Raw genomic sequence first — 13,330 nt, forward strand, 5'->3', positions numbered from 1 at the left:
GCTGCTCTTCCCTCACCTGTATCTGCTAATTTTTCTATATAATTTACAAAGTGCATTATTGTAGAACATTCAGCTCAGAAATAACCACACATCTCAGTTTGGATACTCTGTATTGCTCCATCCACATAAGCCCAGATTCTCAGAGCAAGAGAGGGCAATAGAGAGCTGTCTTTTAGAGAGATCTGATTAATTCTACAAACCCTAAAAAATTCCACAGCAAAAGGCTCTGAGATGAGAAGTATGATCTGTAATCCCAGCTTTCTCCCCCAGGTTTATTTAAGCCACAGACAGAATTTAGACACGCTGGCAGGAGACCAACAGTCCCTGTGTGATCCCAGGGGATGCTGCAGCCACAGGCTCTGTCTGCACCTTCCTGGAGGGGCACCTAAAGGGTTAAAATCAGTCCAATGCCTCAACTCTGGGGAGTTGATGTTGGTAAAGAAACAGCTTCTAATGGCCTTTTAGACCACTGAAAAATAGGGAAGCTTTTAAAACCTGTTAGAGAGGGAGCATTTCAAAGTACTGAGTGGGAAAGACCAACATTAATTAACGCCACAGGTCATTTGTTTCTTAACTAAGCCTTAACAAAAACCTCATGATTTTAACAAATGCCCAGACTCTGCTGTAACCAGGGAGTTACCAGCAATTTAGGCCTTGGGGGATTCTGCCCATACCTCTTCTGGTTTGGAAGGCACCAGACCCAGGCAGCAAGTTTGAGAATGTCACTTCTCATCACACCTAAGGGCATCCAGGTTGGCTCTGTAAACCCAGTGGAGAGAGGCAGAGAGTCCCGAGGGCAGCCCAGCCCTCCTGGAGCTGCATCACTCCCTGGCCGTGCCTCTCACTCCCCAGGGACTGATGAGCCACCCTGGCACGCTGAGGTGCCTGTGCTGGGACAAATCCAGCCCTCTGAGCACAATTCCCTCACATCCAGGCAAAAGGATGGAAGGTCATTTAACCTGCCATGGTCTGGTGCCAAACTCTTCCAATTTTACAGCAGAAACCCTGTTTAGGGAGCTCTGAGGAAAGGTTTTGCTGCCTTTTTCTTGGCCAGAAGAGCTGGCCTGCCAAGCAGAGGAGTATTTATGAGCTGTCTTCTCTTGATCTTTTCCCTTTTCCTTGCTTCCATGACTGATGAAGACATGCAGAAGTCAGTGTTGCCATTATATCATCCACTTGTTATTTTCTCTGGTTTCCTGAGCCTCGTGTTTTTGTTTTCTGTACTCTGTGATTCTACACCCCATCACAGCAACTTATACCAAAGTAATCCAGTCAGACAACAAAAAAGGGAAACAATTTTCTGTTTAGAGTACTGGTCCAACTTTTGTTACATCTGTTCAAACCAAGATCTGAGATGAAATCACTCTGCTGATGATCCAGCCCTCTGGCTCTGTTAATTAAGAGCTAAATGAATTTCCTCAGCCTGTCCCTTTCTGGAGCACACCCTGAAGCTCTTTAGCAGAGAGACAAGTCTTGACCGAGCTGGTGTTTCAGAAGACAAAAAGTCTTTCCAGATCTTCTTTGCACATGACAAAAGCAGAATAAGAACTCTTATTCCCCTCCTCCTGCCTGCTGATGGATCATCTTCATCCCTCTTAGATCATGGAATGGTTTGGGATGGAAGGGACATTAAAGCCCATCCAGTCCCACCCCCTGCCATGAGCAGAGACACCTCCACTAGATCAGGTTGCTCCAACCCCAATCCAGCCTGGTCTTTCACAGCTCATACTCATTTTATCAGGAAAACACACCATTTAATAATAATTTGCCATTTCCTTAGTCCATGAACAGTTATAATCCTAAATAAACAACCAATTCCAAGACCAAGAGGAATTAAAGGGTGCAATGGATCATGTGTAAAATGAAAGAATTTTGCTCAAGGGTAAGCAGGGTATTTTTTATTTATACTTGCTGGTAATGTTTTCCTCAGTTGGAATGTTTTCATAGCATCTCTGCAGCACCATCCAGAGACCTGCGCTGTGCAACTGTGTTATTATCAGTCTGGAAAACCAAATCCATCACTTGGAACAGGAGAGGTTTGCAGTTCTTTCCAATTTTCCACTCCTAAAGACATCCTGAGCTCACATATTGCTCCAGAGAGCTCCACACACAGATCCTGGAGGCAGCCAAGGATTTGAGAACATTGGAGTCATTTTACTTAGATTTTCTGTTGGTCCCCTTGTTCCAAAACAAGTCAGGAAGGAGGATGCTTTGAAAACTGTCAAGAAAACTGTTTTTTTATAGCATCAATAAAATAATTCCCCATGGGAAGTCCCCGAGGCAGCTCTTACCTTGCACTCCTCGTAGTCCCTGCGGACGTAGAGCAGATAAATCAGCCAGTTCTTCCTCTCCAGGATTGGCAGGTCTGGTGCTGTAAAACATCCACATGTAAACATGTAAACCATCCACATCTACATGTAAAACATCCACAGGACACAGGGAATCAGCAGTGGACCTGGGAGAGAGATCCCCAGCTGCCAGCACAAGGCAACTCATTCCAGAACTGCCACTGCAGCGAGTGGTGCAATCACTGATTTCACCTGAAGGCTGGAACATGGAAATCTAACCAGGCTTGGAGTCTATTTTACTTCCCAAACTAGTGGAGAAAGTGCCTTGCTCAGGACAGAACCATGAAAGATCTCTTAGGAGGAAACTTCCCCCTGGCCTAGTGGAAGGTGTGCCTGCCACTGGATGGGATTTAAGGTCCCTTCCAACCCAAACCAGCCTGGGATTCCAAAAGCCTTGAGGCACCAGCTCCTTCTGGAGCAGATCCTGGAGGAAAGAGCTCCAAGCACTGGCCACACACACATGTTAATTCAACAGTAACACTGGAGGAAATAAGTTGGATTCACATTTTGAAACTAGGGCAGAAGAATTAAAGGTCTTTAAAATAAATTTCTGGGAGTGAATGAGCAGGAAACAGGTGATACACACAAGAGGAGATTTGGGGGATGCTGGCGGTGAATAATTTACACAGGTCAAACTCAGGTCTTTGAGAATGTGAAGGGACTGTGATGCATCATAGGGAGCTGTTGTGAATCACAGAATCAATCAATGAATCGATTGGGTTGGAAAAGGCCTCCGAGATCATCAAGTCCAACCCTTGGTTCAACTCCAGTCCCTTCACCAGATCATGGCACTCAGTGCCACGGCCAAGCTCACCTTAAAAAACTCCAGGGATGGGGAATCCACTCCCTCTCTGGGCAGCCCATTCCAATGCCTGAGCACTCTCTCTGCAAAGAAGTTTTTTCTCATCTCCAACTTCAATTTCCCCTGGCAGAGCTTGAGCCCATCGTGCCCCCTTGTCCTATTGCTGAGTGCCTGGGAGAAAAGACCAACCCCCACCTGGCCAGAACTTCCCTTCAGGCAGTTCCAGACAGTGCTGAGGTCACCTCTGAGCCTCCTCTTCTCCAGGCTGAACACGCCCAGCTCCCTCAGCCTCTCCCCACAGCACTTGTGCTCCAGTCCCTTCTCCAGCCTCGTTGCTCTTCTCTGGACCCGCTCCAGCCCCTCAGTAGAAGGGCTGGCACAAGCAGGGGTGATGCTCGGGCGCGGGCCCGGCGCTGCGGTGCGGGGTTACCGCTGCGGGGTTAAGGCGCCGCTGAGCATTTATCAGCGCTGCCGATGCGCTGCCGGGCCGGTGTCTGCGGCTCACCGGTAACCATGGCAACCGCCCAAAAGCTCTGCTCGCCAGGCAACATCGTGACAGAAGGAGCGCAGAAGGAGCGCAGGGCGAGGCTGGGGGGCCACGGCGCCGGAACATCTCCCTTTGGAGCCCCTGGGAGTGCGGCCCCGGCGGGCACAGGGGCTCAGCCCCAGGGCACAGGGTGGGCTCGGGGGGATCAGGTCACCACCGGACGGGAGGAAAAAGCAACTCTGCAGCTGGAAGGGCTGGATCATGCAGCTCCGGAGACAATACCCGTGACAAGTGTGTCCTTCTGGAAACGCCGAGCTTTGATTGTCTCTCAAGTACACCAGGCTCTTCCCCACAACCCACACCAAGACCAGGATCACTGGGAGATCCTAAAACCAGCTTGGAAAACATTTCCTAAAGCTTTTCTCGTTTCCTTGCTCTTCCTTTCTTCAGTTCCAGAATATCCAGTTAGATTTATATCAGAGCTCAGATTTAAGTGGGCACACCAGCAATTTGAGGTCAAATCCCTTCTAAAGGAGGTTCAACTACCCTAAAACAAATAGAAAACTCACAGTCCAAACAACACAGTAATCCAAACAAACATAGAAGTAATCCAAACAAAGCAGTAATGCCAACAAAAGAGCAATCCAAACAAGAGAGTAGTGCAAACAAGCAGAGCTTACAGAAACACACAGATCTGGGATCCAAATGTTCCCAAATTCTGCTCCACTGTGGAATATCTGGATATTCCTAACGCATTCTAACATGTGTGTTCTCAGATCAGATTAAGCAATTTCTGATGCCTTTATGTTTTCCATTTGTCCTTCTTAGAGTGAAACCATGAAGGGAAGAGCCCAGAGGCTTCCTAAGCAGTTACAAATGGATTGAAACCCCACAGGTTCACCCAGACTTGGTGTGCTGCTGTTCTGAAGCCCCTTGAGGGGCTCCACAATTCATGAGCACATTGTAATGACTTCCCAGTGGAAGCTGCTGGGGGTGCCAGGGTTCCACAGAACTTCCTTTTCCAAGGAACACGGCACTGGGGGTGCTGGAAATGCACTGCCCCATCCCCAAGGCCAGGTTGGACAGGGCTTGGAGCAACCTGGGATAGTGGAAGGTGCTCCTGCCCATGGCAGGGGGTGGGACTGGATGGGCTTTAAGGTCCCTTCCAACACAGACCCCATTTTTATGGAAGCAGCTGGACATGTGTGCCCTTCCTGCCTGGCATCTCCTGGTGCCACTATACAATATAAAACACACCAAACCTGGCACACCTGAGCACTTCCCACCTTCTTCTGTAGGTGTGGATTTAGGGGCAAACACTGCAAACCCTGTTTGACCACAGATATCCCACTAACAGACACAACCACAGTATCCATCAGGATCTTGTGCCTACTAATGCGGCTTCAAATTAGGAAATCCTGCAGCTGGCTGAAATAGGGAATAATCAGAAGACCCTCCAGACACACCCTGAGGGGTCTCCAGGCATCTGGAAGCCAGACTGTGACTTTACTGGGAGGTTAAAAAGCACCATTAAAGCCTAAAACATACACCAATATTTAGGGCTAAGCTAAGATGGAAGATTGGTTGTTTAATTCCTGAGGGAAAGAGCTTTTTCACACTTCTAAGACAAGAGGGATGTCACACTCCACTCCCACACCACAGAAATGCCTGCTGGGAACAGGGAGGGGAAGGGAGAAATGCTGAATGTCAGAGTGAGGGCTGAGCAGAACATCAGGACACAAAGGAAGAGAGTAAAACCTGAGGAGTGGCCTAAAAGTGCTGGGATGGAGAGAGAACAGAGAAATCAAGACCCACCACCAGACCCAGGAGTGAGTAACCTTCACATCTGCAGAGAGAAACCAGCTTGGCTTCCCCCAGTGATACTGTGAGCTGAGGATCACTGGAATTGGGAAAACACATGGAGTCCTTATGCTCCTAAAACTCATCTGGAAACAGCAACAAACCTGACTGAGGGGATATAACCTCCTGTTTTGTTTGCTTTCTCCCTAGGACAAGCAAACTGAAAACAGGCAAACAATTCTGATACTTAACAAAACAGGTGTCTAAATTTATATGTAAACTTGACACAGGAACATATCTCATCCCCAAAAAATGGCCGTGGGGAGTGAAGGTTCATTACCAGGCTCTTCACCCTATTGGGATGCAGAAAGAATTAATGGGAATTATTTATACACCTCTCCAGAGCCACAACCACCCAATCTGCACTGCTGTTTTCCCTCAGGGCAGTGGGACACCTGCTCCTGGTGCATTTATCTCCCTGAGGTTTGGCCCCCAGGCCTGCTGAGAAGGACTGTCCCAGTGCAAGGGGGCACTGGATTTTCCTGAGGAAAAGGGAAATATAAACCCCTGCCTATCTGAGACTCTGGTTCAGAGAAAGGGCAAAAACATCTTCCTCAACACAGGGTCCTTCAGGAGTTTCTCCTCTGTCAGTGCTGGATGAAGACACACTTCCCTTTGTCCCCTCTGGCAGAGCCCTCACAATAATCCAGGCACTGCAGGGACACAGGTTAGAAAATGGAAGTTTAGCTCTTTCTGGCAGTGAAGAAACAAAAAGCCACCATTTTCTGTAAATCAATCTGCCCCAGGCCGAGTCCAGGAAAACACAGTTCAACCAAAAACTTGGTATCTACAGCAAAGAGTCATTTGGCCTCCCTTTTGTGGGATTACAAAAGTCCTGCACCAGGGAGTCAGGCACCAAATATATGATTAAATACCTCTGAAGTGTGTTTTGATTGAATTCCAAAGGGAATCCATCTGATCCCCCACCTTCTCCCTGGCCAGTGATTGATTGCAGGAGCCACTTTCAGCACTGTGATTTTTCTTTCTGACAGTGTTTCTTCAAAGGAGCCACTGGAGCAGAAACCCCGACAGAATCGGAGTGAGATCATCAGGTTTGTATCTCTGCTGCTCTATCATCACTCTTCCCTTTATTCATCCTCTTATAGATTTTCTCAAAGGACTGAGAAAAAAATAATAATGAGAGTTATTCCTTTTTGTGTAAACCTCCCTAGGAAATTATTTTGTGCTTGTATCTTCATATTGGGTAATTACAGCTTAGAGATGAACTATCAAACAGTGGGGTTTAGAGTTAATAAAAGGGTTTTAAAATTGCTGTAAAAGAGAGGAGAGGGAAAAAAAAAGCTCTTATCAGATTTCGTGGGGGAAATGATTGTTAAAGCAGCAGCACTGCGAGGGGGCTCAAGAACATGTTTTAGTCTTACCAGAATGAAATACTCAGGTTACTGGAAAGGGTCCCAGTCCCAGCTCACTCCTGGTCCCCCCAGCTTTGAACCCAACCTGCAGCATCTTGAGCAAGAGCAGCAAGAAGAGCCTGGAGGGGCAGCAGAGGGGCAAAAGACTCAAGAAGACACAAAGGAGAACCTGTTACCGACCAAACCCCACAATATCCTGAAGCACAAATAACATATGGCACAAGCAGAGGACAGAAAAGCTTCAGAAAAGTAATTAAATATAAGTATTTCTATTTTTTTTCATTCTGCAGAGGCCTCACAAGCCATAGATAGTGTGGTACCACATACATGGGAAAGGTTCTCCAAAAGGACTCCGCTGTCCCTTCCCAAATCCTAATGCATAATTCCACGCTGTAAAACAGCACTAAGCACAGAGGTATTTTCAAAACTAACAATCACAGAGGCAACACCTCAAGTCTCTGTTGTGATATTTTGCTGTTGAGGCAGCTGCACCAAAGCATTTGATAAAATGCATCTTAGAATCCCAGAATGTTTGGGGTTGGAAGGGACCTTAAAATTATTCTTGTTCCACCCCCTGCCATGGGCAGGGACACCTTCCACTAGCCCAGGGTGCTCCAAGCCCCATCCAACCTGGCCTGACACTCCCAGGGATGGGGCAGCCACAGCTTCTCTGCCCAACCTGTGCCAGGGCCTGCCCACCCTCACAGCCAACAATTCCTTCCCAATATCCCATCTTGCTCCAGACAAATCACAGTGGGAAGCCCGGCTGTGGTGCAGGCAGGAGGGATGGAGGTGATCAGCTCCCACCACCGGGCAGGGCTCGCTCCAATGCACCAGCACTGGAGATTCATTCCCCATTTTCAAGGAATTCTGGCCATTGGCTTATCAGCAAACTCCCCACAGCTTAAAGGCCATTCAGCTGTCACTGCAGCATCCACAGCTGAGAGGCAGCACATGGAATTCTCTGCGGACTGACCCTCATCCCAGCGCTCATTCCCAGCCCAGCCCCTGTGGGTGTGTGCCCACATCAATGCCAGTGCCACAAGCACTTCCACTCGCAGGGCAGAGCTGTGGGTACAGCCCAGTATGGAGCTCTGTGCACTCATATCCATGGTAAACAAACTTGGGAAGGGAGGATGAGCCCAGCTGTGCAGGGCTCCTCTTTGCCTGGAGCTTCACCAGCTGCCAACACGAGGAATTACGCTGCCGTGAGTAAATCCAGGGACAGAGAGGGGATGAGCATCCCTGGAACAAAAACAACATCAGAATAATGAGGCACAAACTCAAATAGCTTCTGCAGAACAGCTCCCCACTGCCAGGGAACTGAATTTTCCAAAATAAGGTATGAAAATGAATAGAAAGCATTTTTAAGCTCTAATATCAATCTTTTTATCAAGACTTAAAACTATCAGACTGCCTCGGTGTGAAAGGAGCATCCTACAAATTCCTAGTACAGCCAAATTTAACAAGAAATCCCCTTCCTTCCTCTGACTCCTTCACTGAGACTGTGGCATTACAAACACATTAGAGCTTTGAAAGAAAACTAGCACAGGAATATTGCTCTTCCTACGCCCAGCTCCATCCTTGGAGCTCGAAAATGGAGCCATAATATATTCACAACTCAGCAATAATGAAAAACCACCCCAAAAACCAGCACACCCAGAGGAGGCTCTGGGAGCTGCATTTCACTCATGGTGTGTGAGTGAATAGTGTGAGAATACAGGTATTTGTGTGCACAGATACCTTGAAAATGGATATAAACAACAACAGCAGAAGGAGCAGCCTCCTGCCATAGCTGTTGGCTGCTCAATCCCTTTCCCTGCGTTCTCCCCTTTGCAAATTGCTGCTGGAACAGCCTCAAATCAAGCCCTACAGCCGGGTGGCTGCTCGTTATTTACAGTGGGCTGGGGTTAATAAAACCCCTCACACACAGCCCGGGCTGGCGAGGGGCCGTAACTCATCCCTGGGAGCTGCTTCCCGGGGATTAACAGCTCCCCAGGATGCAGGGAAAGCTGCAAGGAGCATGGAAAACAGCAGCTGAAACAAAAAAAAAGCATCATTTCTGACTCTCCACCTCCCCCTGCAGGAAAATTAGCCAAGGATAGATGGAAAATTGTATCTTAAAGCTGATTTATAAACCAGGGCAAAGGGAATAAAGGGCATTTTTTCTTGGTGCTTTACATGGCATAAATCTCAGAGCTGCTTGCTCAGACTTCAGTGGGTTTTCTGATTTAAGACATTTAAAGTTCTGAGTTACTCCAAATAAAAATGGTTTTCCTTGCAAGATAAATACACTGATCATTCAATTAATTTGCCTTATTAGTAGAATTAATTTATTCAGTTGCCTCCTGCTGTGTGCTGCTCGAGTCCAACCTTAAGGAGAAGTGGAATGACCTGTAAATAAACACACACTTGTGATCCCCTTGGACCTCCCAGTGCTGCAGTGAAGGTCCCAGTGGCACAAACAGTTTGGTTACTGGGAAATCTCTGTTAGCAGCATGAGGCTGGTGAGACACCACTCTGCAACCCTGAATCCATCTGGGAGGGGGTGAGACCTGCACACATTTCCACAAGTACATTATCCTCATCATTATCCCACAAAAAATTTGATTTAGGCTGATACTGCTCAATTCAAGTCTAAAATTTGATTCAAACACTGAGGTGAAATTTAATAACAAACCTTTAAAAAGGAATTTGAAAAGGTAAAGTCTTTGCTTAAAGAATGGAATCTGAAAGCCTGTTTGCTCAGGCCAGTTTTGCCCCTGAGTGCTGACTGCTGAGCAGAGATGCTTTGAGCAGAGGAGAAACAAAAAACAGGGAAAAAAACCCCAAATCGAGGCTGTTCCACCTGACAGTTCCCAAATCCCTGAGGATGCAGACACTGCACTTGGAGGCCCCCAACCCCTGGCATGGCATCCCAACTGTTCTGCACTAGATCCCTTTTTTCCTGCTGGTGCCTCGTGCTCTCGGAGGCAGGATGGAGTCTGAGCTCCCTCGGGGTGTCCGTTTGCTGATGCTGTTCCCAAATTTGGGAGGCAGAGCACACCCTCGCACAGGGCTTGGAATAAAATGCCTTCCCAACAGCAGAGGTGGCCCGAGGTACTCGGTGCTGGCTCCTCCCACAGCAGTGCTGGGATGGGAGATATTCCCCCTGCAAACCGGCTGCAGGCATTCCCAAAATAACCAACTCCTCATTAATTCCAGCATCAGGAGCGCAGTGGTTTGGGGATTTCCAGTCTAATCCTTCCTCTGGCTTTGATTCCTGTGCTTAGTCTTTCTCTGTCGTACTTACATGCAAATTGAAACGAAGCAACAGAAGGAATTTGTAACAAAAGCTTTTCCTCTTCAAAAGCAAACTAAAATTCTAACAGGGAGAGGACCACAATGCAGCCACAACAGTCTTTGAAGCCTCCCATTCCATGGTGAATAACCCCTGGAACCCCTCAGCTCATGCACTGCCAAGGAATATTGGGCTAGAGGAGCACTGTAAGAATATCTATACAAAAAATATACCAGCTGGTCTTGCAAACATTTCAGCACTTCCTACAAGACCCTATTTCATGAGTTCTTCCAGCCTTGTTTCCTGAGGATGAGGTTTTCCAGGTGGGATGTGTGTCCCAGGATGAAGGTTTGCCTGGATACCCTCGATCTTCCCTATGGCACAAATGTCTTAACGAAACAGTCTTAATTACACAGTCCCAGAGCACACCAGGATTTCCACCAGCTCCTAATGATGACGGGGATAAAAGTGAGTCATGGTCAGGCCGGGAATGAAATTGTTGAGAAATATGAACAAACAGTGACTAAATGCCAGGACTTCTGCAGCTGGAAACGTCGGTGGGAAAGGGGACAGGCCCTGGAAGGAGTGAATGGAAATGTTTTATTTAGAGAGCCCTCAGTGACAGGTCCTTGTACAGCAAGTGCCACCATTCCTGTGCCGTGGATCCTGTTGGAGAGCTGGGTCAAACCCAGCAGGTGACAATGGCACTGGGGACTCAGTTTGCACAGACCACACCACGTCTGGCTCCTGAGTGAGATGCTTCTCCTTTAAGCAGATCAAAATTGAGACACAAGGGACTTGCCCTGGGCTGTCTCTAAGGTAGAGGAGAGGAATAGGAATCCTTGGGCAGGGATTCATCCCGAGAGGGCAGGGAATGGCACCAGATGGGCTCTGCATGCCTAAACAGGTGATGTGCTGAGACTTGTTCTACATCACAGAGATCTCAGTGCAAAAAGACGAATCCTACCCTTCCTAAACTTGTCATTTACCAATTTTATATTTTTAAATGCACACCAGGAGTTGCCATTTTATCTGCAGGTAGCACACCAACAAACTGGAGCTGAAGGCTCTAAATCAAAAGAAACTTGCCTGGCACCAAGGACTTGCAAAAAAACTTGGAAAAACGAATTTACTCGAATTAAAAGTTGGCATTAAAGTGTTCCCTGCTGTGCTGCCTGCACAGAATTCCCTGCTCCTGTCAGCACAGACATTAATGTACACACACAAGAGGGCAGAGCTGTGCTGGCACATTCCAACTTAAATATGACCAGTTCTTTGTGCTGCAGGGATTACTGGGCTGTTATTTTGGGGAGAAGAGGATGAAGTGAAGGATATTATACAATTCAATGCTAATCCATTTTTTTAATCTCACTATTCCAAACTAACAGATGCACCAGATCCTGAGCAACACACACACACACACACACACACACACACACACACACACACACACACACACACACAGAGCTACTCCCCACTTACCCTGAGAGATGGAAACACCCAGGTCTCTTACATAAAACAATGATGTAATTACCAACTAATCTATCTTAGTTAGAAACCATTTTCTTCCCACAAGGTTGGAGGTTCAAATGGACTGAAAGATCTTGGCTTGCACATGGCCAATGGAAAGGAATGGCTATGGACTGATAAGGGGCTCCCCCCGACCACGACACTCCCACTAAGGCCTTTCTTTCTGACACACTTAGAAGTATTAATTAATTTAACTCAAGGGGGTTGTTTTTATCTGGATTTCTCAGGCAGCTTCACTCTTACAAGTTCAAAGGCAGCTTTGAAGCCGGCTCAAAGAATGGATTTATATTGATTTAAGAAAATGTATCTGGAATTCAGAAATTATCAGCTCTGCAAGTGCACGGAGTCGACTGCTCGGGGTCGAGAGCTCCTGCTCCTCAGGGTGCTCCAGCCCCTGAGACACTCTCAGAATCCCTCAGGATATCTGCAGGAGCAGCAGGGACCCCACAGGCTCACTGGGGTGAGCAGGAGACACTCATCCAAAGCCACTTATCAACCTCTGCATAATCTCAATGTTATTTATTATCCAAGAGCCACGTTTTGAGACTGTTCCTCCTCACGGGCACTTCCTGACCAGAGTCAGTGCCCAACAAGGGGAGCTTTGCTGCCCAGAGAACAGGTCCTGGTCTGTATGAGAACCCACTGGCTTCCCTTGGCTTCCAGGATGAGCCCACACCCTTCAGTACTCACACAGGCCAAGCAATGCATTGCAAAATATCCCTTTACATGGTATTTTTCACTCAATGTCTCCAAATGTTCTGCTAACCAAAAGCCTGCAGCATCCAAAACCTGTCACTGCATATTAGGCCAAGCTTGGGGTTGATAAAGGGAAAGAAACAAAAGCCAAAGCGCTTTGCCAAAGGTCACAGTTAATTCCTTGCTTCAAACCCTAGAAAAAACATACCTACAAAGCATCCAAAAAATATCCCAATGCCCAGGCCTGGGAGAACATTTAATCCCTGCTAATACTTTTATAGGATTTTCACTTTGAAAATTATCTACCTGACCCTTCCTTGGAGGTGGTTGGTGACAATTCAGGATTTTCCTTCTTCACAGTCTAATGGATTTCCAGCTCAAGTTCTTCCCAGTGATTCCAGTGAATTCCATTTTGCTTTGGTGTATTTATTATACTATGTACATATTTAGGATTCTACCTTGTCATTAAACATCATCACTGCAGCTCACACAACCTGAGGTCTCACAGTCATGTAGAAATGCAAATTAATTTAAAATGGTCCCATTAACCTCTGAACTGTTATTAGACAAACTTGATCTCAGAACTGACTTTCTCAATATGTTTTTCAGTGATTAAGGGAAATAAATTCCAGTGATGCTCCATGAAAACCAACAATACAAGCCAGTCAAAGTGTTTCTCTGCTCCTGTAAAATGACTTGCTTTGCCTGCGTGGGAAAAGGGAAGGGCAAAGATGGGAGGCAGCTTATCTCAATTCCAAACCAGTAAAGCATTTAGGAAAATATCTGATTAATTTCAAATGCAGGAGGGAGATTAACAGCCCATCCCAGCAGGCTGACATTAACTCCACACTGCTCCAAGGAACAGAGCTCCCTTTATTCCCCTGGGGAATAAATCCCAACACAGGCAGAGTTATGGATCTTGATGGAGCAATAGAGGAAACTGACTTTGGGAAC

General features: G+C 47.0%; 1 protein-coding gene across 2 annotated transcripts in view; it reads right to left on the reverse strand.

Moving 5' to 3' along the window:
- The window catches only part of BBS4 (Bardet-Biedl syndrome 4), a 37,411-nt gene that overhangs the window by 18,280 nt on the left and 5,801 nt on the right, over window positions 1-13,330 (reverse strand). For both annotated transcript variants that reach the window (XM_071568873.1, XM_071568872.1), the window contains exon 3: window positions 2,292-2,371. In XM_071568873.1, coding sequence (XP_071424974.1) covers window positions 2,292-2,371 — 80 coding nt within the window. The remainder of the gene's footprint in view (window positions 1-2,291; window positions 2,372-13,330) is intronic.

Source organism: Pithys albifrons, chromosome 13, assembly GCF_047495875.1.
Source record: "Pithys albifrons albifrons isolate INPA30051 chromosome 13, PitAlb_v1, whole genome shotgun sequence".
Taxonomy (NCBI): domain Eukaryota; kingdom Metazoa; phylum Chordata; class Aves; order Passeriformes; family Thamnophilidae; genus Pithys; species Pithys albifrons.